General features: G+C 36.2%; 1 protein-coding gene and 1 pseudogene across 1 annotated transcript in view; one reads left to right on the top strand and one right to left on the bottom strand.

The window, feature by feature from the left end:
- The window catches only part of REPS1 (RALBP1 associated Eps domain containing 1), a 78,752-nt gene that overhangs the window by 14,527 nt on the left and 38,320 nt on the right, over window positions 1-25,905 (top strand). The window contains 7 exon segments of the mRNA XM_033103005.1: window positions 20,694-20,817; window positions 22,454-22,650; window positions 22,783-22,936; window positions 23,431-23,555; window positions 24,068-24,230; window positions 24,514-24,577; window positions 25,676-25,830. Of these exon segments, the coding sequence (XP_032958896.1) occupies window positions 20,694-20,817; window positions 22,454-22,650; window positions 22,783-22,936; window positions 23,431-23,555; window positions 24,068-24,230; window positions 24,514-24,577; window positions 25,676-25,830 (982 nt within the window).
- LOC117018308 (adenylate kinase isoenzyme 6-like) lies at window positions 17,500-18,922 on the bottom strand (annotated as a pseudogene).

Below are 25,905 nucleotides of genomic sequence, written 5' to 3'. Positions count from 1 at the left end.
TACAGGACAAGGTTTAGCAAATGAGTTAATTATTCCCTCTTAAATCCCCAGCACAGTGAACTTAACTCCTTATATTTTTGTTCATTTTAACAAATCATATTTAAATACATATGTCATTTTTTAAAGGGGCCACACACTAATAATCTATGTCTGATACTTTGGTACAAATAATTTTCAGAGGGTAGTTTGTGTTATAATTACATATAATATGTAATAGACAATATGAAATTTACATTCAGAGAAATAATATTTGCTTTAGAAAAGATTTTTAGAGATAGAATCCAGCCCTTTCATTTTGTTTAGGAAACTTGAGGTATATGACTTACTTATATTCACATGGCAAGCAGTTGTCAAAACTTGATTCTGTGGCCTACCCACCGAAAACAACTCTTGTTTCATGATATAATTTAGTGGAACTCCTTTATAATACAACTTACCATATGAGTTACCTCTGGGAAAATATGATCCTTTTTAAATAAAGTAGTTGTTAAGAGCATGGGTTTCAATCCAGACTCTTACTTGCTGTGTGCCCTTGAGCAAGTTGACCAGCGTGTCGGTTTTCTCATCTAGAAAACAGTTACCTAGCACTTAGGGTTGTGAGGGTGATCATATTAGTTAATATGTTACTGAGCTTGGAACAGTCCCATGTTACTTGACACGATGTGTGCACGCCGTGTATGTTAGCGATTCTCATTGTTGTCATCCTCACCCTGTAACAACCTGCCCACCCGTGGTGTAGATCAGAGCATTATCACAGTAACAGTGCAATACATGGGTTTCTCTTCATCACAAATAATAGAAATTTCCCAGGCCTGTGTTTGCTGCTGCCTGACCGCTGGTAAAGAAGATATACCAGAAGTTTTATCAGCAGTGCTTAAACCTGTTCATCTGGTCAGTGTGTTTAGGAAAATCGTGGGCTCCCCGTCCTCCCCCTGAAGGGACAGTAGTGGTGACATAGTGCACTAGGTCAGAACACATTCTGGAATCCTCAGCCTCCCCCTTTGCTTTGACCATGGGTGGGTTACTTCTCTGTGCTTTTGTTTTCTCATCTGTAAATTGGGATAAAAGTCCTTGTCTTTCAGGAAGGATAATTCTTGCTATGAAGACTGAGTTAATTTATATATAGAGTGCTTAGAATGCTGTCTGGCCCACAGTGTTTAAATGTTTAACTTTTATTATTTTTAAAAGACGTTTTTGATTAAGTAGATGTTTCTGTGGCTCTAAAATAGTCAATTAGGTCTCCAAGGAAGAAAATGGGTTTGATTACTACGAACTGGTTCCTGAAAAATAGTGCTTCTTAATCAAAAATTAATATTTAATATGGCATATTATAAGGGAACAGGTTGTAAATGTTGGCTTTTTCATGTTACCTTATGCATCTTATTGGTTAAATGGGATCATTTATTTTGAACGGTGTTTTAGAAGGGAAGTTATAAGTCTGGATTTGCTTGAGACAATCCACCTTATCCTCTTGTCCAGGCGTACTTATAAATAATGCTCCTGTCACTGTTGCAAACGTCCCAGGTTGGATGTAAATTTTATGGTCACTCTAAGTATCATTTACTGGCCAGATTTATTTTACTAGACTATCCCTATGCTCCAATATTTTCTAAAGGCAAATACTACTATTTTAAGTTTAAGTTTTAGGTATTTTAAGTTTGTGGTATTTTTCAAACCATTTTGGCATTTTTTGTTGTTTTTCTCCTTACCTTCTGTCTGTATTTCATTCTTTTTAAAAAGTGTTTTGTTTTTTTTTTGTCAATGTAGATAATACAAAAAATTATTTTACTTGGGAATTTGGGACATGAATTAAACCAGCAATAAAATGTTATAGCAGTCGTGTGATTTTTCATATCATTTTGACGCTATCAGAAGTGTTTTATTTGTTTAGATAACTAATGACTGTGGTACTGATTATAAGCAGTAAAATATTTATTGGTTTGTATGTACTACTCTTATCATAGTAGACTGTCAACAGGAGTTTATATTGCCCAAAGCAAGTAAAATTTATATTCAAAAATTACGAGTTAGATGTTGCTAAGAGGAATCTCTTTAATTAACTGTACGATCCAGAAATTCAAGTCAAGAACTTCATAAACTTAAAAATTTTAAAGTCTACCTTGATCCTCTTTTATTTTGATTATTTAATTCAACACATTCCTTATGGTTTCTTTCTTTACCAGGTGTAATAAAATCTGCCTTGCAAATATTATGAAGCTTCTTAGGTTCTGTGGCAGTAATCTGTATTGTTATAGTGTGCTCATTGATAAATTTCTTTGATAACATTAGTAGGGGAAAAAGAATATGTATAACATATTTGAACTTTGTCTGCTGAAAAGTTTTATAGGAGATACTTGTAGGGTTTTTGGGGTTTTTTGTATTGAAAAATATACCTCTTACAAATACTTGTAGTGTAGAAAGGATATGCTCATCTAATATTTACATAATATTTTAATGCCTGATATATAGTAAGGGCTCAAGAAGAGTCTGATGTTGCTATTTAGCAATAGTAGTTATGACAGATTTTATACATTTTTTATTTTTGAGGTGGTGTGTAAATTAATGTGTGCCATTTGTCAACAATGTATACAATTTCGTATTTTACCCAAGGATACTATTGGGGAAAAACTTGGAGAATGCATCCTTCACTGAGATAGGATAGTGGTCTAAATGTGAAATGAAGGTTATACAGGAGGGTATGACTGAAAGGAAGAAAAGAACCAACAGAATGCCCATTTATATATGTTAAGTGCTATGACCAAATCATAGCAGGAGAAAGCAAAGAAGCAATGTGATCTTGAACTGCCTACTTGAAATCAGATGTCATTTGAGTTGTGTGAAGAAAGTAATAAGCATTAAAGTTTTTGGAAAAGAAAGTAATGTAGTAAAAGTGAGTTGAGATACTTGCTTTAGTACAACTCCTTAGTATCTTGAAAGGATTGGTAATACTGTGTTTCACTTTAGACCTGAGTTTAGTAAGGAGATTGGCAGTGAAGTTGGTCACTAAAGTGATAGATAGCTAAAGTCACTTAGGAATGCAAACACACTTGGTGAGTGTAGAAATGGATATGAGTGACCTTGTTTGTTGGACTGTGCTAAGTATTTAAATTGTTTTTATAGCAAAGGAAAATGCTAGAGATTGATGTGTCCACATAGCTTGTAAACAAGCTAAACATACTTTGTATTGACAGCAGTGTTTGAAAGAAAATGAAGTCATGTTGGAATGACTGGGCTTTGATGTATCCCCCCCGTCTTATTTGCCATTGACTTTTCTTGATCTTTTCTCCTTGCCACAATGTACTGATAGGGTGAGCGTGGTGTGCAAGTGTGCGTGGATCGTATGTAATCTAAACTACCTTGGACAAAGCGAACAGGATTTATTATTAGAAAATATTTAATTTTTAAAGAAATGGTAAAAATGATAGTTCCAAGTAAGAAAGATTTCATTCAAATGAAAGCTGTCTAACAGAATAAATTTGGTAAACCAGCAAAGTGTGGGCACCATGGGCGGGGGCTCAATTCTTTTCAGCACTAAGTGCCTGTCTTGTGCAAAGTGCAGTGCCAGGTCTTGCAGGGGAGTCCAGGATGCCTAAGTCATAGTCTCGGTCCCCAGGGAGCTTAGCGGAGGGACGGGATATAGGGAGTGTGTGGTGTGGTTACCATAGTTACACTGATGACTCACATAACTCCAATGGTAGACGCTGGAGTACTACACAGAAAGAAAAGGTCGTCTGCTTATGGGTATGAAGGATAGAAAATGTTACAGGAAGGGGGAGGCTCTTATGGTAGGTTGTGAAGGAAGGGTGTGATTTTAATAGGCAGACATAGGTTAGAGAGTAACCTGATGAGAGAGTAAAGCAAAAGTGTGGAGATAGGGGAGGCCAGTCTAGATTGGCCAGAATAAGACAGGGAAGGAGGTTTGGTGCTATGCTATAAAGAGTCTTGAGTGCTAGACTTAAAAGTTTATTTTTTAAATATAATAAACATTATTTGGAGCTATATTTCAAGATTATTAATCTGGTACTTTTTGTAAAAGAGTGGAAAGAGACTGCAGTAAAGTGATTCAAAAATATTCATTCATTCATCCCGCCAACAAACATACTGATACGGTGCATCAGGTGGTTCTAGGTGCTGAGAATTCAAGACGTTGTCCTTGTTCTCTGGAGTCTCATTCTTTTGGGAGATGTTGACAATAAATAAGTAAACGGTGGGGTGCTCAAGGAAGGTTTCTGAGATCAGGACACTTGAACGACAGAAGAAGCCAGCCAAGCAAAGCTCTGAGGAGAACGCACAAATACTTGAGGATATAGCAAGTGCCACGTCCTTGAAGCAGGAGCAGTCTTGACTTTTTGAAGGACAAGAGGAAGAGTTGTTTTAGAATTCTTGTATTATCTATACTGTGGGAATGTGTGTGGTAAGGAGTCTACCTGACACATCAGTCAAGGATGAGATACTGCTTTTTTTTTTTTTAAATTTGCTTGGTTACTCTTCAGCTTTCTCAGTACCTTGAGTCACTTTGCCAGACAAGATCTTATATAAAGCCATTATATAATGATTCATTGATGGACTGAGAGTAACTTTTTCTGGGCATCCAGAATCATATACAGCTGAAACACTCTAGAACCATAATAGAAGTAGGAGAGGTTAATATGTAATAATGCCTGTATATGTGATTATCTTTCATGAAACTTGGTCTCACCTTCTTTTTCTACCCTGCTTGCTAGAGGATGTGAAGGGACATTATTGAAGTTTTTACCATTTACTATTTTATTGCCATTTTTCTAATATTAATTATAGAACACCCTCCAGGACAGAATGTACAGATAGAAGTTCTAAGTGTTTTAGTTGGTCTGTATATTTTTTAAAAGTTATTGTGAGTCCATAGTAGCATTTAAAACTGAAAACATAACATAAAAAATGCCAGGTTTCAGCTTTAGAAAAATCTGAAGATGACATCACTAGCAGGTATTCCATAGCAGCTGCTCCCTTCATACTGCTGTCCATAGTTCACGGTGTTCCCCCACCTAGCCAGTTTCACTCGTTTATGTTACTTGCTGTACCTGTAAACATGGCAGGGAGCGAAGAGCAGTGGCATCAAAGCAAGAGGGTCTCCTATTCCTGTACTCTGTTTTCACTGTAGGAAAAGAGGGTGTGCTCTAGAACAGCATTTCTCAGAGTTTGGTCTACAGACCTCTGGTCTGTGAGGTCAAAATTGTTTTCATAATAATAGTAAGATGTTATTTGCCTCCTTTTTTTTATTTTTTTATTTTGCTGTGTTGACATTTGCATTGATAGTGCAAAAATAGTGGTAAAACTACTGCTTCCTTAACACAAATCAATGCAGTGTCACTGAACTGTACTAGTATTCTTTATTGCTGTGCAGCAAAGAAGCCAGTTTCATTTAAGAATGTTCTATGTGTAGTAAAAAAAATTTATTAAGTGTTAACCCTTGAGCATATGTCTTTTTAGTATTTTGTGTGATGATATGGGAAGTATGCATAAAGCACTTCTGCATTCTAAAGTGTGATCATTGTCTGGAGGAAAAGTACTTATTGCATTGTTAGAGTTGTGAGCTATACTACCTATTAATAATTTTCTCATGAAACATCATTTTTTTTTAAGGAATAGCTTCCTTGGATATTGGGAAGATGGTTTCCTGAAAACTGAAGAGCGTGTGCCTGTGTCTTAAAGGAAAACAACTGTTATTTGTTACTAAGAATATAATTCAAACTTTCTGGCAAAATCAGGATTTTGGAAAACTTATCTGCAACCATGGGCTTGACTGCTTCCCAATAGATAATGACTTTTCTGATGAGATCAGTGGTGATATTAGCAATTTAAAAATGGTGATTTTTAAATATTTCATAAATAAAATGTGTTAACATTTGAAAGATCGGCATACGTCTGTGAGCCAATAGTTTACAGATGCCCCGTGCAGGGCGCAGCGCAGCGCACGCACCAGTGGATGTTATTGTGAGTCCGCACGGCCGCTAACCGTCACGCAGCTGTCACTGTTGAGTTTTGTTGTAGCATCACAAAATAATAGTATCAGAACTATCTGAAAAGACTGCATCAGTAGTCTGCAGTTTGCCAACAGACATCTGTGTGAAGTGAGAGTGTCCTCTTTACTTTAAACAAAGCAACATAAGTTCAGTAAATCAGAAAGAAGCACTTAGGAGAACCTTCTCCTAAGCTGGACATGAAGAAAATTTGCATATATATAAAATACTCTTCTCACTTGATTTTTTTTTAATTTTGGAAAACAGTTTTATAAAATTTCATGTTACATGTAACAGGATTATTGTTTTTAAATGAATTCATAGATATTTAAAAATTTTTCCCAGTTTAAATTCTAATATAGTAAATGTCTATCAGTAAATATAACCCATAAAAACAAAAGCTTTGGGGGAGTCCTCAATGTTTTTAAGCATTAATAAATGATCCTGAGACCACAGAGTTTGAGAATCACTACTCTAGGATCTAAACGTTGATTCCCAAAATGTGTCGTTATCCAGGGCATCTGATCTGTGGACCACTAGTTCTGAAGCATTTTAATAGATACTAAACCATCTAGACTGTAGGATCCTTTCTAGACTGTAGGATTTTTTAGTGCCTCTTATGGACTAACAATGCATCGTGAAGTCTCCAAGGGGGGGCTATGATATATTTCAACTTATTCGAGCACAGAACTTTTAACTTGACTGGTAATGCTTGGAATACATTTCAGAACTACTGCTCCAGGAGCGTGCCAGTTCGTTAAGCGTTCTGTTTAGCTGTTCCTGGAAGCAGATGGGAAGAGAGGCTTTGGACTCAGACTAAATTGACTTTGAATCCTGGCTCTGCCACTTGTTAACCTCAGTTTCCTTTCCTACAAACTGAGTATAAGGTAGCAAACTTTAGAGGATTGTCGTGAGCGTTAAGTAGGATAACAAATAGCTTTTCTAGTACGTAACAGGTACTCAGTATAATTACTCCTACTTCTAACTCTGCCCCTCACAAGTGTTAGTAAGCTAGTGAGTCACAGAGAGGTGTCGGGACTAGTGTAACGGGTTAGTGGAACAATGAACATTTACTGACTGGCTAGCCAGTTGTACATAGATACACAGAGACCAAACTGCCGCGGATTTTAAGCCCTGAAAAAAATGGAGTCAGCATGTCCACTGACCCAGCCCTTAAACTGAAGGATGTTAATAAAAATGAATGTAGTGGAGTTGCCTCATTTTTAACCTGATAATGACTATAAAGGGAAGATCTACACGTATGGTGTTAAACTTACAAAAGTTCCTTTTGGAGAGAATTTTGACAGCTTACCGGGGTGATTCTCAATATTATGTATATTTTCAATATATCCCTCATTTATTTTTTTCTTATATTTGTGATTTAGCTCATGGATTCAAGCTCAGATACATAATTTAACACCTACGTTACTTTGGTCTTTTCTTAACTCATATATGAAATGACTTCCGTACACCTTTACTGTTGTTAGCATTCCCTGTCTCCTCACATTCTGGGCACAGGGTTCCAGAGCCTTCCTAACGCATTTCTGTCAGCGTGGACCGTGCACTCTGGAGTATGACATGCTTTAGGATTTTTTTGAGGATACCTGGCCTGGAGGAAGCCGACATTATCCTGGGAAAAGGACGGTGTACAACATGTCTTTGGAAGAATAAAGGCGTAAATTTGAATTATAGCTGTGTACTTTGTTGCCGTTACTTGGCCAGTCTGATTCTCTTTTCTTCCTCTATCAAATGATAATGGTACCAATTGTGCCCCATTATTTTTAAGGATTTGATGGGAACACCTTGAGTATTTAGTGCTGTGCTTAGCACTGTGTATGTTAATAAATGTTATCCCCCACCCACCACCACTCACCATATTTGTATACCCGGAAGTAAGCAATGATACGTGTACGTTGCTTGTTGGAGAATTGCGATTTATTATTAAAGAATGATTTATTCGTGTCTTACATAGTTTTAAAACAAGAATAAAGGGTTCTCTTTCTAAGCCATGGTATGCAAGGCAGAAGGGCAGCAATAGGAAAGATAGAGCAAGGGATGAGAACTTGGCAAAAAGGAAAAAGTCACAAATCATTAAAAAGAAAAGAACAAAACAAAAACTTGGTTAAATAGCATTATTCCATTAGGTGAAAGGAAAATACTCCACTTTTTCTTAAGCGCCCTAAGCACATTATTTCAATGTAGGACAGTGTACTAATTTGTTTACAAAATCTCCATTGTTGAAAATATATGAGTCTCTGTTTAGCATACCTTTTAAGTGTATGCTTTTGGTTTTCATCCTCATAATATCTGCATATGACTAAAAAAATCAAAGAGATTGTAAGGGCTTATGTAAAAAGCAACAGTTTCCTCTCCCCTTTTCCTATTCTTAGTGTTGTGTCTTACAGAAACCACTTTGAATTTATCGAACTATTTCTTTGATGGTTATTTCTATACTCTTAAAAAAAATCCCCATTTTATCTTGGTTTATTAATTTTAGACATTATCCTGCTGTAGGATTTCACTACTTCTTTCCATTCCTCTTTGCCAAAATTTTTGGTTTCTCACTTACCTTTGAAATTTTATTTGCTTATTTCTTGTCCTATTTACTTCAGTTGAGAATATGAGCCCATGCCTTTTTTCTTTTAAAAACAGACTTTATTTAGGAGAGCAGTTTAACATTCACAGCAAAATTGAGCTGAAGGTACAGAGATTTCCCATGTCCCCCTGCACCCCCATACATGCATAGCCTCTACCAGAGGGGTTCATTGACACATCATAATCACCCAAAGTCCATAGTTTACATTAGGGTTCACTTTTGCTCTTTTACATTCTGTGGGTTTTGACAAATGTATAAGAACATGTATCCATCATGGTATCTTACAGAGTGTTTTCATTGCCCTAAAGATCATCTGTGCTCCAGTTTATTCGTGTCCCCCGCCCCAGGCAGCTACTGATCTTTTTACTGTCTCCATACGTTTGCCTTTTCCAGAATGTCATATAGCTGGAATAGTACAGCAGTAGCCTTTTCACATTGGCTTCTTTCATTTAGTAACATGCATTTAAGTTTCCTCATTATGAGCTTTTCATGGCTTGATAGCTCATTTTTTGTTAGTTCCAAATAGTGTTCCATTGAGTGACTGTACCGGTTTATTTATCCATTCACCTACTGAAAGGTAGCTTGGTTTCTTCCAAGTGTTACTAATTATGAATAAAGCTGCTATAAACATTTGTGTGCCCGTTTTTGTGTGGACGTAAGTTTTCAACTCGTTTAGGAGCGTGATTGCTATATGGTATGTTAAGAGTATATTTAGTTTTGTAAGAAATCACCAAACTGGCTGTACAGTTTTACATTCCCACTAGCAATAATGAGAATTTCTCTTGCTCCATATCCTTACCAGCATTTGGTATTATCAGTGTTAATGGATTTTGGCAATTCTGATAGGTTTGTAGTGGTATCTCGTTTTAATTGACATTTCCCTGATGACATGTGATGTGGGCTATCTTTTCATATTCTTATTTTCCATTTGTATATTTTCTTTGGTGAGGTGTCTGTTAAGGTCTTTAGCCCATATTTTAATAGGTTTGTTAGTTTTCATATTGTTGAGTTTTAAGAGTTCTTTGTATATTTTGGACAGCAGTCCTTTATCAGGTAAGTCTTTCGCAAATGTTTTCTCCTGTCTTTTCTTCTCATTCTTTTGACCTTGTCTTTCATAGAGCAGAAGTCCAGTTTATCAGTTGCTTCTCTCATGGATTGTAGTTTTGGTGGTGTATGTAAAGGATCATTGCCTTATCCAGGACATCTAGGTTTTCTTCTGTTGTCTTCGAGAGTTTTATAGTTTTGCATTTTATATTTAGGCCTGTGATCTTAATTTTTGTAAAGAGGCCTAGGTGTACTTTTTTGGCATTTATCCTGCTTTGTGTTATCTTGGTTTCCTACATCTGTGGTTCAGTTTCTGGCATTAATTTGGGGAAATTCTCAGTCATCATTTCAAATATTTCTTCTGTCTTCTCCTTGTCTTCTCATTACACATATTATACCATTTATAGTTGTATCACGGTTGATGAATATTCTGCTTATTATCCAATCTTTTTTCCTCTTCGGTTTTCAGTTCTAGAGGTTACTGTTGAGATATTCTCAAGCTCAGTTTCTTTCCTTAGCCATCTCCAGTCTACTAATAAGCTTATCAAAGGCATTCTTCATTTCTTTTACAGTGTTCTTGATATCTAGCATTAATTTGGTTCTTTCTTAAAATCTCCATCACTACTTAAACGCGGCCCATTTGTTCTTGCATGCCATCTACATTAGCCATTAGAGTCCTTCACATGTTAATCATACAAGGTCTGACAATTGAGTTTGCAAACTTTTTGCAACAATGTTGCTAGCCATTTTTTGATATCAGAGGGATTACTCTTTGTGAATTTGTACCAACTGTACAGTTAACCAAGTTTAATTTGGAGGTACTGAAATGGCTGCATGAAAAAGTTAGACGACTTGAACTTTTTGCCAACAGTTCATGCATGGCTCAGTGAACTGTTGGCAATGCACCAGCTCACACAGCACTGTTCTGTGAGGGAGTTTTCAGCCAGTAAGCAAATAACTGTATTGGAACCCTCCCTACTCACCTGATCTGGCCCCCAATGACTTCTTTCTTTACCCGAAGATAAAGGAAATATTGAAAGGAAGACATTTTGATGACATTCAGGACATCCAGGGTAATACGACGACAGCTCTGATGGCCATTCCAGAAAAAGAGTCCCAAAATGGCTTTGAAGGGTGGACTAGGCACTGGTGTCGGTGCATAGCTTCCCAAGGGGAGTACTTCAAAGCTGACGGTAGTGATATTCAGCGATGAGGTATGTAGCACTTTTTCTAGGATGAGTTCGAGAACTGAATTGTCAGTCCTGGTAGTTTTTAATTCCCGGACTGATAATTCCAACATCCTTGCCATATCTGAGAGTGGTTCTGATGCCTTGTCCTGTCTCTTCAAAGTGTTATTGTTTTGTTGTTGTTGTTGTTTTGCCTTTTAGTATATCTTGTAATTTTTTTCTTGGTAGCAGGACCTACGTGATGTACTAGGTTAATGAAACACTGTAAATAGGCTGTTAGTCATGCGGTGGATGGAAAGGTGTGTGCGGGTGGGTGGAGCGTCTGTAGTCTGATTAGGTCCAGTCCCTTAGTGAGCGGGGCCTCCGGACCGGAGCTCCCCAGTTGCTTCTCAGTCCTCCCATCTCCCCTCCCTCAGGTGGGACGAGCTAGGTAAATGGGCGGTGTTGGGCTTTCTCTTCCCCCAGGTCAGTTAAGCTCTGATAAAACCTTGGGCAGGTTTGGCTCGTTTAAATAGTTTTCCCTGAGGGCAGGCCTTGCTAAGGAAATGCTCTGCTGGATTTCAAAGTGGTTCCCTGCCCAAAGCACAAGGGTTCACTGTGAGAGCTGGTAGAGCTCCTAGAGGTACATAAGTATCTCAGTATTGTGGCGGCCCCTGTGACAGGTCCTCTGGTAGTTCTATCTCTTACTTGGACACTCTGAGCCTACAGGTCTGTCTTCCCTTTCCTGGCACTGGTTTTGAGGAGGTTTATGCTGTTAACCTAAAAATAAAAAGGCAAAGTGTGAGGCAACAAGTATTTATTTGAGATCCAAAAGAATAGCTATTCGGGAAGCACTGATTCATGCAGAAACCCCGATAGGGTTTCAATTTGGAGGTGAAGGCGAGGGGTATTTATGAGAAAGGGGCGGGAATAATTACTTGAACAGAAGGAATGTCTATGGTTATTAATAAGCTAAGGAAGGTATTTCTGTAGGTGAGATAAACTAGTGTAGGGATGTTAATCCTAAAGAATGTCTTTAATTAGTTCAGTAGTCATAACTAAGTGGTTTGGAAAACAGTGCTGCTTTAAGCCCAGTCAAAAGGTTATTTTGCCCATTTTTAACATTCCAAAGGTTTGAGGAGTAAGACATGCAAGGCAGTTTCTCTTTGATGGCAGCCCTAACTCCATTTTGAAGTGTCTCCATTTATATTATTTTTCACAATGCTGATGGGTTTCTCCTCCGGTAAGTTGTGATTCTCTGTATTTGCTTTCCGTTGATCTCCAGTTTGGGGGGCAGCAGTTTGCTCTATGGACTCAATTCTCTTACGGATCTAAGAAACGTTATTGATTTTTCAGTTTGTTCACCTTTTACTGGTTAAGACAGAGTGTCCACTTCCAAGCTTCATATGTGCTAGACCAGAAACCAGAAGCCCATGTCTTTTTCTCTTCACCTTTCTTATCCATCTCTCTCTCAACTTGTTAGGTACACTTTAACATATTTAATATTGATAACATTCGTGTCTTGTTCTATAGCCATAAGTCCTAATTATTTAATATGTTTAGATTTATTGTTTAATTTGTTTTAGACCTTAGATTGAATCTAAAAGTCGAAAATTTAAAAGTACTTACATTATGACGATTTAAATATTTTTACTGCAGATTCAGTTACTGTGATTACATTCTTATAACAGCTATCCCCCCCTAGAATTTCTCAGTTGGCTTTCTTTTTTTCCTGTTCTGTTTGCCTTCATAGATCCATGCCTTCCCCTTTATTTTTTTCTGAAATCTTAACTCATTCTGCTATGTCACTCAAATCTGACCTGGTTGCTCTGTAGGCCAGTTGCATAGTTGTGTCAGCATAAGAATGTCCAAACCTATAGAAGAATTTTATAAGTTTATTAGAGTTTATTTGAGCCAAACTGAGGACATCTCTGGAAGCAAACTCAACAGATTGAGAAAATGCTCCAGAGAATGGCAGTTTTGCAATTATTTTATACATTTCGAATTAAAGGAGAAAACATAAGGAAGATTACTTGAAATCCACTGGTGGGAGATTAAGGAAGTAGGAGAAAGCAAAGTAGGGGTGGTGGTGTGGATCTCTAGGATTGGATAAAAAGCAAAATGGAGAGATATATACTTCTTTTACATTGGTGGGTACAGGACGTTTTAACATCTACGGTCAGTAGAGGTGGTACTTGGGCACTGAGGTAACAGTGAGGATTCCAGTGCATGTGCTCTCGGGAGGATGGTTACACCTCCGAGGGGTCTGGAAAAGAAGATAACTCGGATATTTCTGTTAACCTAGATGCACAGGAACAATGGACAGGACTTGCTTAAGACAAAGCTAAACCTTTCACTAAGGAAGCAGTAGGCCTGGGGCATGACTACCCACCAGGACCTGCCCCGTTGGAATTTATGATCAGATCATCTTGTGTGGTGACTTTCTGTCACTGAGCTTGTCAGTCCTGCCAAGTAGCCCCCTGAGCTTGTCAGGTTTACTACATAGCCCCCTTTTCATTCACAGCTGTCACCTTGCAGCTTTTCCCCCCACTTTCTTGGTGTTTGCTGAATAACACCTTCAGATATTTTCCCAAGAAAGATTTCAAAGGATATACACTTCTTTTATTTTTGTATATATGAAAGTGTCTGTTCTTTCCATTATCTTGATGCTAGCTCAGATACAGAATTCTAGGTTAAAAATAATTTTTCCTTAGAACCTTTAGAATGTTGCTTCATTGTTTTCTGATATTCAGTGTTACTGATGAGAAGTGTGATTCCAGTTCAGTTAATATTTCTTCTTAAGTGTTGCCTCACCCTTCATCCTCCTCCCCTAAGCCTGTTCTTGGTGCTCTTAGGATCTTTGTTTTATCCTTGCTATTCTGAAGTTCCACAGGCCCATGTGTTTAGAATTCTTTAGCCCATTGTGTTGAACGCTCATTATACTCTCTTAATCTGAAAAACTTGTGTCCTTTGGCTTTGGGGGATTCTTTTGTTCTTTAATTATTACTCACCTATTTTCCCTGCATTCTTTGTAGACTTGATTTTAATTAAAAATTGGTCATTCTAATTCCTCATGGTTTCTTTTTTTCATATTTTCCAATTCATCCTTCCCCTTCCTACTTCTGGGGAAATTTTTCTTTATTTTATCTTCTAGTATTTCTACTGAGCTTTGTATATTTCCATACATCTTATTCTCTGATTGTCCCTTTTTCATAGTCTCATGTTCTTGTTTTATGGATGCAATATTGCCTTAAATCTGTCACAGGATACTCATTAGAGTATTTTTAAGTGTTTTCATTCCTGAATTAATGTCTTTCCCTCAGTTTTTTCTTCGTGATTGTAAAATTGGCAGTTCTCATTCATTTTGTAGGCTTTGCTGGCTTTGCTCAGTTGCTTGTTGATCTTTGGTAACCATTTGTGTTTAATGAGGCAATCAAAGAACTGAGTTCTGTGTGTTTGGGCATAGCTCCTCAAAAGGCTGCCTCGCTTTAGGAATGGGTTGGATGCTGACTCTCAAACTGCGTTACTAAATGCTAGAAACAAGCTTCTCTCTGGGGCAGCAACGCCTGTCTACATCAGCCATCATAGTACTTCCCTGAAATTTCATTTTTTAGTGCTATACTTCAGGTTTTTGTTTGTTTTTGGTTGGAGGGTAAAGTCTGGTTGCTAGTATTCTATGAGCAACTGTAGCGATAAGGGTCTTCATCTCTCTCCCAGTCTCACCTGTAGTCACCTCGCTTTTCTGGGTGAGTCTTTGCATTTTGCGGGCATATTGATTCTTTTCCATGGGTGTTCTGGGCACTAATTTCTTCCACTTACTGCATTAGGTATGACTCCATCTGCTTAGGTATTAAAATGAACTACAACCTAGTTTATCTTTTCTTCTTAGATGTTGGTGGCTCTTTGGTAAATATTATGGAACAGTGCACTCAGAAAAGAAATCAATACTGACTATTTTGGGCTGATAATTCCTTTATTGTGAAGCCAATAAAGTTAATGGAAACTTTGACCTTTCTGTCACTCAGACCTGGCAGCCAGAATCCTGTGCTGGTCGTTGAGATGTTACAGTCATTCAGAATTTGTAGTACTTGATTATGTTACATTTTAAAACATATTCCATTTCCAGAAATTTGTTCTACAGTTGTACAAGTGCACAAAGGTACATGCACAGGAATGTTTATGGCATTATTTGTAATGCTATATTTAAAAAATGAAAGAGATACACATACTGATATAGAAACATCTTTGAGTAATATGTGAAAAAATCATATACAGTATATTTGTAAAAAGTATGTATTACGTATCTGTGCTCATGTGTTTATATACATATAGAAAAAATTAGAAGAACACCTGAAAGGAATTGTTATTTCTGATGGGAATTGTAGGAACTTTTATTTCTGTATCCTTAAGTACATTTTATTTATTTTACAACGAGCATGTAACTTTTATTAATGTTAAGGAAATAAAGTGTAATAGTTTTCAGTAACTATCAGCGGTATGTATATCAGCCACCACTAGCTGGCTCTGGGTTTCGTAGGTGAGTCAAATCTGATGGAAGGCGTCTGGGAATCTGTCCTAACAAGGGCTTAAGTGGTTCTCACTGCTGGAGCTAGAGTGAGCGAGTGCACAGGTATGTGTAAATTAGATTAAGGGGCCATTACCATAGAGAGGCAATTCAAAGAAAGAGACCACTTTGAATAATGTTAAACTAAATAAATTTCAAAATTTGGAGGTGATAAATGATTTTCTAGGAAATTGTCAAATATTGTAGACACAGAAAACCTAGCTGAATAACATGGAATTAAATGGAAACACAGGTCAGAGATACCACCCACTCTGTGTCGTAGGTTAATTCTTCCAAATCTTTAAGGAACATATAATTTCTAATCTATTTAAAGTATTTGTGACCAGACAGGGAAAAAAAAGCTTGCTAGTTTTGTTTACAAAACCAATGTAACACCAATTCCAAACTTTTCAGATATAGTCTTTTAATTTTTTATTTTAAAGCTTAATCATTTTGTTACTGAAATAAAGGGGCTTCGTTTTGCCTGTGCTTCATCAAAGCCAAATGAGACACAAACGGGTTTGCAGCAAAGAAAGTAAAGGTTTAAGGAAATGGCACCAAGCCCGGAGACACAGCTGAGCTAGCGCTCAAAGCCGCGGCTGCCCATGGCCTCTAGGTGATAGATTACACAGGAGAAAGAGTACTAGTCACGCTTGCTTGGGGAGTTGGGGTCATAGGCTCTGCTGATTGGTCAGCACTAGGGTAGGAGGCAGATGATCATTGCATCAAGCCCTGATGTCAGTTACGGCGTCATTTTTGTGTGGTTTTGAGGGGATGCTGCAGGGTCCTTCCACCTTCATGGGCCTGGAGCTGAAACACTGCTGAGGTCAAGATGGTTAGTTTGACTGAAACTGTTTCTGTGGTCAACACTGAGGCTTTGTTCCTGACTGTTTGATGCTGACCTAATAAGGGCTCAGTGATTAAGGGAGTGGTAGTGAGTATGTGCAAAGCTGGAAGGATAAGGAAGCAAAAGAAGCGAGTGAGTCATGGTGCTATTAGTTAGACTAGACCAAGCCAGTCTGAATCAAGGAGAAAGAAGAGAAAAAGTCATTTTAAAGAAGTGAAATTTTTGCACGGCTACAATTTTAAGGTTATGGTTAAAATTTTATAAGTCTTATGTTTTCAAAGTAATACACCATGAATAATGGAATTCATTCCACGATCAAAGGATGGTTCAATGTTAGGGATTCTGTTATTAGAATTATTAATGTTAATAGGCCAAAGAGAAATTATGAGCTTTTAGTTTTTGCCCCAAAATGCACACAATAAAATCAGCCTGTATTTGTGATTTTTGAGAATATAAACCTCAAAACAAAACTCTTAGATGAGTGGAACTAGCTGAATAGTTTCTTAACATAGCAAAGGTGTTAGCCGGTATCATGCTTAATGATAAAACACTGGAAGTCATCTTGTTAAAGTTAGGAAAAAGACTATAAATGAGTTGCCATCCCAATTAAAATCAATTTATTTTGATAAATCTAAAGATTATTTGGAAGAATAATATGAGAATAGCTCAGAAAATTCTAAAAGAGAAAAAAAATTGAGAACTGGGATAACCCTATCAGTCTTTAAATATTATAAAGCTAAAGTAATGAAAAAACAGACCCAGGATTAGCTATACAGAACTGTGTAACAGGGAGCCAGAGGTAATACAGATAAGTATGTGAGTGGTTTGTCAAGTTACTGGAGAAGCGATGAGAAACAATCACTCTCATATTGACAGCGGGAGAATAAATTTCAGTAACCTTTTTGAAAGGCAGTTGATGATAGCTAATACATTCTTAAGTATGTGTATACTTTGGTCCAGCAGTTTCGGTTTTAGGAATTTATTCCAAATGTTGTTTGTTTGTTTAGATTTATTTATTTATTTATTTATTTATTTATTTATTTATTTTATTAGTGATTGAAGCATTAAATGATGACAGTTCTCAAGCTTTAATAATGTTATATTCATTATATTTGATATTATTTAGCTTTCTAATGGAGGAAAAAAACTAAACATAAACCTTTATACTATCCACCTGTTCTGCAGCACAATTTTAATAAAAAAGTTTTACTGATAATTGGACAATTTATATGATGTGGGCAGAAAAATATCAAGCGTGATTATAAAGTGGCCAGGCTTGTAAATCAAGAGCTATGATCTTTGATCCATTGCTCAATCTATTTCAATATCTGATTTGTATTGTCCTCTAGGTCTCCTGGTTTATTGCTGGCAGCCGATGCACTATTTCTTTCTTGTAGGATGCTCTAACGCTTCTCCACAGAGAACTTGAAAATTTTCACATTGAATATTATCTTTTAGTTTCTTCTCATTATAACCCCTTGTTTCAACTCTTTTGTACAATACCCTGTTACCTGTTTTCAGCACTTCAGTGCTGAAACTATGTGAAACCAGCATTCAGGGAAGAAATCACAACCATAGTAATTAACAATAACTCCACGTTCACTCATTTGGTTTTCTAACTCATCAACTACTCTGTCTTCATCTAAAGTGGGGCGGACATACTCTTCATCACCCCCATTAATGTATGTCAGTCCTGATCTTGAAAGTTCTTTACCTAGTGTGGTTTTTCAAACCCCTGCCCTGTGGTGAGCAGGATGTTCCGAAGCAACGTCGTCCTCACTGCATCCGCTCTGGGAACCTCCCCAAATAGTTCGGTAGAGACAAATTTAGTCTATTTCTCAAGATTGTGATGATAAATCAGACCTATTGATACTGTTTCATCAGAATTTATTTTTTTAAATTGTATCTCACAGCTCTTTTCCTCCTCTCTTCAGCTTGTACCCCCTCCAGTTTAGAGAGACAATCAGTGACACTTTCTAGTGGCAGTTCTTCCACTAACTGGCTCTGAGACTTAGGAAGAAGCAAACTTACCCACCTAACCTTTGTTTCAGAGTCAAGCATCTTAACCTGTTCAGTACCTGCCTTTCCACTTAAATTCCTCCTGTTTATTCCTTAACCTATTGCAAACTATATTTTACGCTACCACATCTCCAGAAGTACTCAAGCGACAAAAACCTAATTGCAAAGTGCAGAGTGCATTTTTCTCCCTTTTTTATTTGCCTCCACTGTTTCTCATTTTTGGAAATGATCAATTTTCTCATTATATTTCATAGTTTTGGAGTAAATACAGACTATTGTAAAGAAAACAGAAATATCTCTTAATGTCAGCACCCAGAAATAATCACAATGAATATGCTATTTATGTGTACATATCTTAATAAAATTAGGATTATACTTATTTATATACTGCTTTATATTCTGCTTTTTGTTTTCATTATATTAATACTGTAAGCAGTGAGTTTTAAAGGCTGTATAGTTTTCTCATATATGGTTATTCCATAATTAATTTTATCTATTTTGTAGTAAGTTTAGTTTGCTTCTCCTTTGGGTACTTTTTTCTCCTGCTCTTTCATAGATTCCTTCTTACACCTGCCCTTTGGGTTTTGGTGTTCTCAAGTTTCCTTTCACTGCTCTGGGCTTGCAGGCAATCTCACTCCCCCAGCTGCAGCTGTCACCTATTGCCTGCTCCCCAAATACTGAGCCCATTTCCTCAGCATGTTCACCCTCCTGAATTCTACCTCTGCATGCTAATTGTTCCCTGGGTATCACCTAAAACAGATGTAACAGGGATAATAAACAGTGCAGTGCCGTTTTTTTCAGGTCCTCCCTAGCTAGCATATACTTGGCATATTTTAGATGCTTTGTTTTATAAACACAAACATATGAGATGTGTAATGATTCCTTAAGGGGTGTCAAGTGGGCAGAAAAGGGTGGTGGATAAGGACAATACTAACAAAATGCCTACATAGCTTTCCTTTCTTAACTCTCTGCCTTCCTTTTCCTCAGAGTTCCTTTGCAAACCTGCCTCTATATCCTTCTTGCCCTTTTAAATTTACACATAAGTGATACCCCTTTAGTGGCAGAAACAGGAACTTCTTCCAGTGCTGATCAGTCACAGCAAAAATGTCTTGTGCATGTAAACAAATGGTTATTGCTGCAGTTATTGCAATACATGGCTTAACTGCTGGTGGGTGTTGTTTTGTACTCCTAGTAAATACATAATTTACTTCTGATTTAGTATCACAACGTCTGAGGTACCTTAATCTTCTTTTTAGTATTTTGAGGAAGAGAAAACTAAATAGGCTTCTTTTCTACAAGAATTTATTTTTTGAGAAGTTGAGGCAAGGATACTTAGTGCTTATTTAAAAGTTTTAATTTTTTAAATTGTTTTTTTCCCCTTCTTCCAACCTCTCCCCCCACTCCGGTTCAAGCCGTTGTTTCTCAGTCTAGTCTAGTTGTGTACGACACAGCTCCCTGGCCCATGCTGGTATTATGAGCCTTGCACTCCCCTGGCCGAGGTGGTGACTCCAGGGAGAGCTGTTGTTCACAGCCTTAGCTGTAGAGGGTGCAGCTCACTGGCCCATGTGGGAATTGAACCGGCGACCTGGCATTAGGAGCACGGCGCTCCAACCACCTGAGCCACTGGGCCAGCCCTATATTAAAATTTTAATGTCTGTATAGTAAACATCTACTCCAGCTTTCAGAATTACAATTTTGTAACCTAAAATTCTCTTTTCTAGTCTAACACTTAATTGCTGTAGCCAGTCTAGAAATATTAGTTGAATGATTAGAATGATCATATAGATCCTTGAAAGCCTTAATGCTTTAAAAAAAAAACAAAGCAAACAAAAATTGTTGTTTTAAAGGAAAGAATATAACCACATTAAAAAACAAGAGGAAAAGTCTACTGTTAATCTCACTCACTTGCTGATAGAATTTATATACATATATAATTTAGATAAATAGAATTTAGATTAGATAGATAATTTAGATATATGTAATTGAGATAATTTATATATATATATATAGTTGTTTTCAAATTTATGTTTATGTGGTTAAAATTATGTGTCCTGATTTTTTCTACTCAATGTCATTTTATGACTATTACTTTAAATGGCTGCATAATAATCCATTAGTTACATGGCTCTGATGTATGTCCAGTGTTTTTGAAAAAGAGTGGATCGATGGTACATTATTTCTACAAAATATGACTCTTAAAAAATAGTTATTCTAATAAAATTGCTTATTACATGTATTTTAATAAGTAGGAGAACAGTAGCCTTCTTATTGTAAGGTTGGTGCCTTTTTGTTTTCAGTCACATAAACCTGAAACTTGAGGAAGTTGGTTGTCAGTTGAGAGTAATATACCATATGTTTATGTCAACTGTGTATTTTAGAGAACTTATCAACAGAAGTTAGTTGCTTATTTAGAAAATTATTAACATAAATCTTAATGTTAAATTGTGTTCTTTTACAGATTATGGAGCTTTGTGGTGCAACAAGACTTGGTTATTTTGGAAGAAGTCAGTTCTATATTGCTTTGAAACTTGTAGCTGTTGCCCAATCTGGTTTCCCTTTAAGAGTAGAAAGTATTAATACAGGTAAATATGGGATACATTAGTAAGTGAAATTAAAATAGACTTGTAATCACAAGTGAAGTAAAGTTAGTAGAACTGTTGAGTCTTTCTGATATTGCAGTAACATTTGTGACGTTGAGTAAAGTGTCATTACTTTATTCTCGCCATGCTTTTTTTATTTGTGAATATTAGAAAATTATCTATCTAAAGTGTTATGACAGATATGTACTTTATACATATTTGATGATATAAAAACTTAAAATGGTGACTTTTTTGGAATAAACTCACTAAGAACTGCTTCAACTTTAGGTGAATAATTTTTTCAAGGTAGATGATGAATTTCAGTGACCATCTTTATATATGCTTTCTTCATATTCTTTTCTACTAAGTATAAAGCCACATTATACTTTATGTTTTGTTTGGGAAGGCTATGAAAAGCGCCATGTAAAATTAGAAAGTACTAGTTAACCAAAGCTTTCTGATTGATAGAGACAATATTAAAATATTGACTAAAACCTAGTTACAGACATCGGACTGCCTTATAAGTGTCACCTAGAATAAGTAGTTTTTCTATTATTTGGAGGCTTTTTGATGTTGAAGTAGATGGAAATTCTGTAAGGTAGGCACTTAAATGCAGAGAGAGTTCAGTGGTTTTCATAAGGAAAAGACGAATGAGAAAACTTGAGGTTTTTTTTTGTAATGCTAGAATTTTTATACAGTAGTTTTAAGTACCAGCTCACTTTATTTGTCAGCTGGAGGTTTTCATTGTGGACCTTTGGTTTGCCACATATTATTCATCAAGAGTTGAAAGTTTATATTATTTTCAGATAGTTTTGAATTCTTCCACACAAATACTGAATAAGCTTTATATTTTCTCTCCTTAGTGTGGAGATCCTAAAGAGAGATGTAGGTAGTCATAGTGGAGGGAAGTATACTTTCTTCTAAAAATGATTCTGCTACTGTATTCTATCTAGATGTATGAGTTACTGCTAAGTTCAGTCTTTTATTTTTCTTCTCTATTTAAAGTTGAATAGATACTATCTGCCTGGAGGAGTGAAATAAGCCAGACTAAAGTGGATAGATTGAACATCTTGTACTGTGTTCTTGGTAGATGAACAGTAAGATATTTTTAGGAATTTCTGCCATGCAAGTGTCTACATTAATCTAATCTCAAACTTACTGACATATTCTGTGCTTTACTTAGAACTCTGACATTTTACTTGAGAGAATCAAAGCAGAAACAGCCTAGGCTTTGGGGTCAGGCTGACCTGGGTTTAGAACCTGTCAGTTACTAAACTGAGGCATCTCGGTGCCTCACTTTCCTTATCTGTAAAATAGGGATTTTGCAGAGTTGATATGGTTATGAGATGAGATAAATATAAAGTACAAGCATAGGACCCAGTCATGCAATAGACATTTACTACAGCTATTGTTAAAACTCCTTAGAAAGACAATGTGATGTTACTACTTCTTTCTAGGTTAGAGTTTCCCGTAATCTAAAGGAGATGATGGTCTAAATTTTGTAGTAATAGACATTTTGTGTCTGTTTATCAGTTTTTGCAAAAACTCTTTCTAGTATCTAATTCATCTCTTATTTCAGTTATTAATGTGTGCGTCCTTTTTTATTTTGAAGTAATCATTGTTTTTTTTTGGGTAACAGTAAAGGATCTTCCTTTGCCAAGATTCGTCGCTTCAAAGAATGAACAGGAATCTCGTCATGCAGCCTCATATTCTTCAGATTCTGAAAATCAAGGGTCTTATTCTGGTGTGATTCCCCCACCACCTGGCAGGGGACAAGTGAAGAAAGGATCCACAAGCCATGACACTGTCCAGCAGCGTACATCTGCAGATCAACAGGTAGAGTCTAGTGGTGTCAGTATTATCAGTTGACAGCCTGTGTAGATGCTTACACGAAAAATGTACTGAGTGCCTTAATAATGAAAATGTTGCCTTAAAATTTAAATTTAAAAATAAAAATATTCTTCCTAGGAACCTGCATCTCCAGTAGTTTCACCACAGCAGTCCCCACCAACTTCTCCACACACATGGAGGAAGCACAACCGTCATCCCAGTGGAGGAAATAGTGAGAGGCCTCTTACGGGACCAGGGCCATTTTGGTCTCCCTTTGGTGAAGCACAATCAGGTAATTAGAAGTTCTTTAGAAGTAACATTCATTTATTAAAGGTTGTGAATTGAAGGACACTTGATAACATTACTTTAAGAGTTGCCTCCAAGACAATTTTTAGTTAAAAATTAAATAGAAGCAAAAACCAACTATGAAAATTTGTAAGTAGATATATCAGTTTGAACAGTGGTAATTGCATTTGCTTATATCTATGATGCTTAGACAAAATTTTATAGATACCAGATTGTCTGAAGGTAAAATGAATATTTCTCAGAATATAGGTTATATATTAGCTTAGTTTTGACAAGGAAACCACAATAACAACTTAAAAGATTTCAATGAGATATAATTTTAAACTGACAAAGTATTCCATTGTGGAAAGTAACATTTCTTCAAAGTTAGAGGTTGAAAGAAACTTTTATAATATGTGTGTAGTGAATTACTGCAATAATAGTAACTTAATTTTCTTCAGAAGTGAGTCAGCGTGTTTACCGGTAACATTCTGCTTTTAGGTTCTTCTGCCGGTGAAGCAGTGTGGTCGGGACATTCTCCACCTCCACCTCAAGAAAACTGGGTCAGTTTTGCAGATACTCCACCAACCAGTACTCTTTTAACCATGCATCCTGCTTCTGTCCAGGTGTGACATTTTATTGGTATTGCATTTTTATTTGCTTCATTCAGAATATTGCTGCAATCATTGTTTTCATATTTTGCTGTTGCACATTTTATAAATGCAAGTTCATGCTTTTATATATATATTTTTAAACAACCCTATGCCTTTTCTTCAAGTCTGTTATCATTGGAATGTTCCACTAAAAGTTCTGGCTGATTTTCTTTCTGATTCTTTAGTGACCTTTTGAAAGGCTTCGGCATCTAGGAATATATTTGCTTGGCTTTCTTAGCACGTTTTCATAACTTTCTGTTGCTTGCATATTGCTGTCATTCTACACATTTAAATAATCATTGTCCAAAAACATTCAGTAACCTGGCTATAAATACGCAGTGTGCTGATGAGTTTGTGAAGACTTCTTATATTTTAAATATCCACAAAAAGTAAGTTTTTACTTTCAAAGATAAGTAATCTAGCAATCTTGGTCCATATAATCATATAGATAGATACTGTACTGAGGAAAAAATGTTTCATTACAGGACCAGACAACAGTACGAACTGTAGCATCAGCTACAACTGCCAATGAAATTCGTAGGCAATCCAGTAGTTATGATGATCCCTGGAAAATAACAGATGAACAAAGACAGTATTATGTAAATCAGTTTAAAACCATTCAGCCTGATCTAAACGGATTTATTCCAGGTGAGTTGTTAAAAACAAATTCTTCTAAATGGACAGTTCGAAGTCTCAATATCATAAACTCAAAAGACATGGTTTTATTTGATCAGAAATTATAAAAGATAATGCTCAAATTGTTTGTCTAAAAAGAATTTATAATCAGTGGAGATTATGACATATACATGTCATACACACTTGTTAAGGTTACCTTTTTTTCAGTGAAAAAAGTCTTAAGACTCTTACCACATTTTATTCTTGGATCTATACATTCAAAATAACAGTAAACAACACTGTTTTAATATTTCAGGATCTGCAGCTAAAGAGTTTTTTACAAAATCAAAGCTTCCTATTCTTGAACTTTCTCATATTTGGTAAGTGTGGCATGTTATTAATTGGTAATGTAGGTTGTTTCAAAGGAGTTTTCAGCGGGTAGATATTTAAACCTTAAAAAGCAAACTATTAAACCTTTTCAGGAATATTGTTAAAGAACCCAGTATTGCCTTAAGATAGTCAGCTTCAGAGAGGGAGACCTCACTCTCTAGAAAAGAATTAAGTGATACTGATGGAGTAGTTCTCTAAAAAGTGCTAAAATTCTTTAAGCTGTATCAGCTGTTTCTTTTGCTCATACGTGGTTATGTTTATCTCATTTGGTTTTAAACAAGTTTAGTAAGTCCTGTAGGAGCCATGAGCTTAAGAACAATGCTTACCACCCATTTAAAAACAGACTAAGCCTCATGATAGTTGCCATGTAGTTGGAACTAGACATTAAAATACAAATTACAATCACCAATTACTTTTCAAAAACAATTATCAGATAAAAAATGTAAACATAAACATAAGCTTTATATAAACAGATTACTCTATCCTAAATTTTGTTAATAAGGTGTTTAGTAATATAGAGTGCTATAGTAGGAGGGGGGTGGATAATACATAAAACTGAACAATGAAGAACTTGCAGTATATGCATGCTATTTATATTTTAAGGCGATAAATACAAAATGCATCTAGGAAATGGATGGATGGCAGGGTGGGGCGGTTGTCTTTTTGTATCAAGTCTTGTAATTCTATTGGCTGTTTTAAAGTACATACATGTAGACCTATAAGAGCAATAAAAACAGTTTTAAAAAATTTCAGTGACTTATTAAATAAACCTTACTTTAAATCCTGTTACTAAAAATACATTGGTGATCTTATTTTGGGGGGCTCTTTTTTCAGCATTTTATTATGAAAAAGTTCAAGCATATAGAAAAGTTTAAAGAATTGTGCCTTGAACCACCCAAATACCCACCACCTAGATTTAACAGTTAACAGTTTTGCCATATTTGCTTTGTTACACATCTTCCCATCTATGGGTTTTTTTAAATTATTGATGATTTGCACTTTTACTGAGAGAGAATTTCTCTTCTTTTTCAGACATAAAGGGATCCAAAGCAAAATATAGTTATATTCATAACAAGTTTTTCTTCTAGGGAACTCTCAGACTTTGATAAAGATGGAGCATTGACACTGGATGAGTTTTGTGCTGCTTTTCATCTGGTAGTTGCTAGGAAGAATGGTTATGACTTACCAGAAAAACTCCCTGAAAGTTTAATGCCCAAACTGATTGATTTGGAAGATTCAACAGGTAAGAGCAGGGGCTCGAAGAGACCTGAATGCATGCCTTGATAAATAAAACTTAGTTCTTAAAGCAAAGTCAAGA

The sequence above is a fragment of the Rhinolophus ferrumequinum genome, chromosome 3 (assembly GCF_004115265.2).
Source record: "Rhinolophus ferrumequinum isolate MPI-CBG mRhiFer1 chromosome 3, mRhiFer1_v1.p, whole genome shotgun sequence".
In the NCBI taxonomy this organism is placed as follows: Eukaryota; Metazoa; Chordata; class Mammalia; order Chiroptera; family Rhinolophidae; genus Rhinolophus; species Rhinolophus ferrumequinum.
Note: the sequence above shows the minus strand (reverse complement) of the source record. Positions and strands in the feature narration are given on the sequence as shown.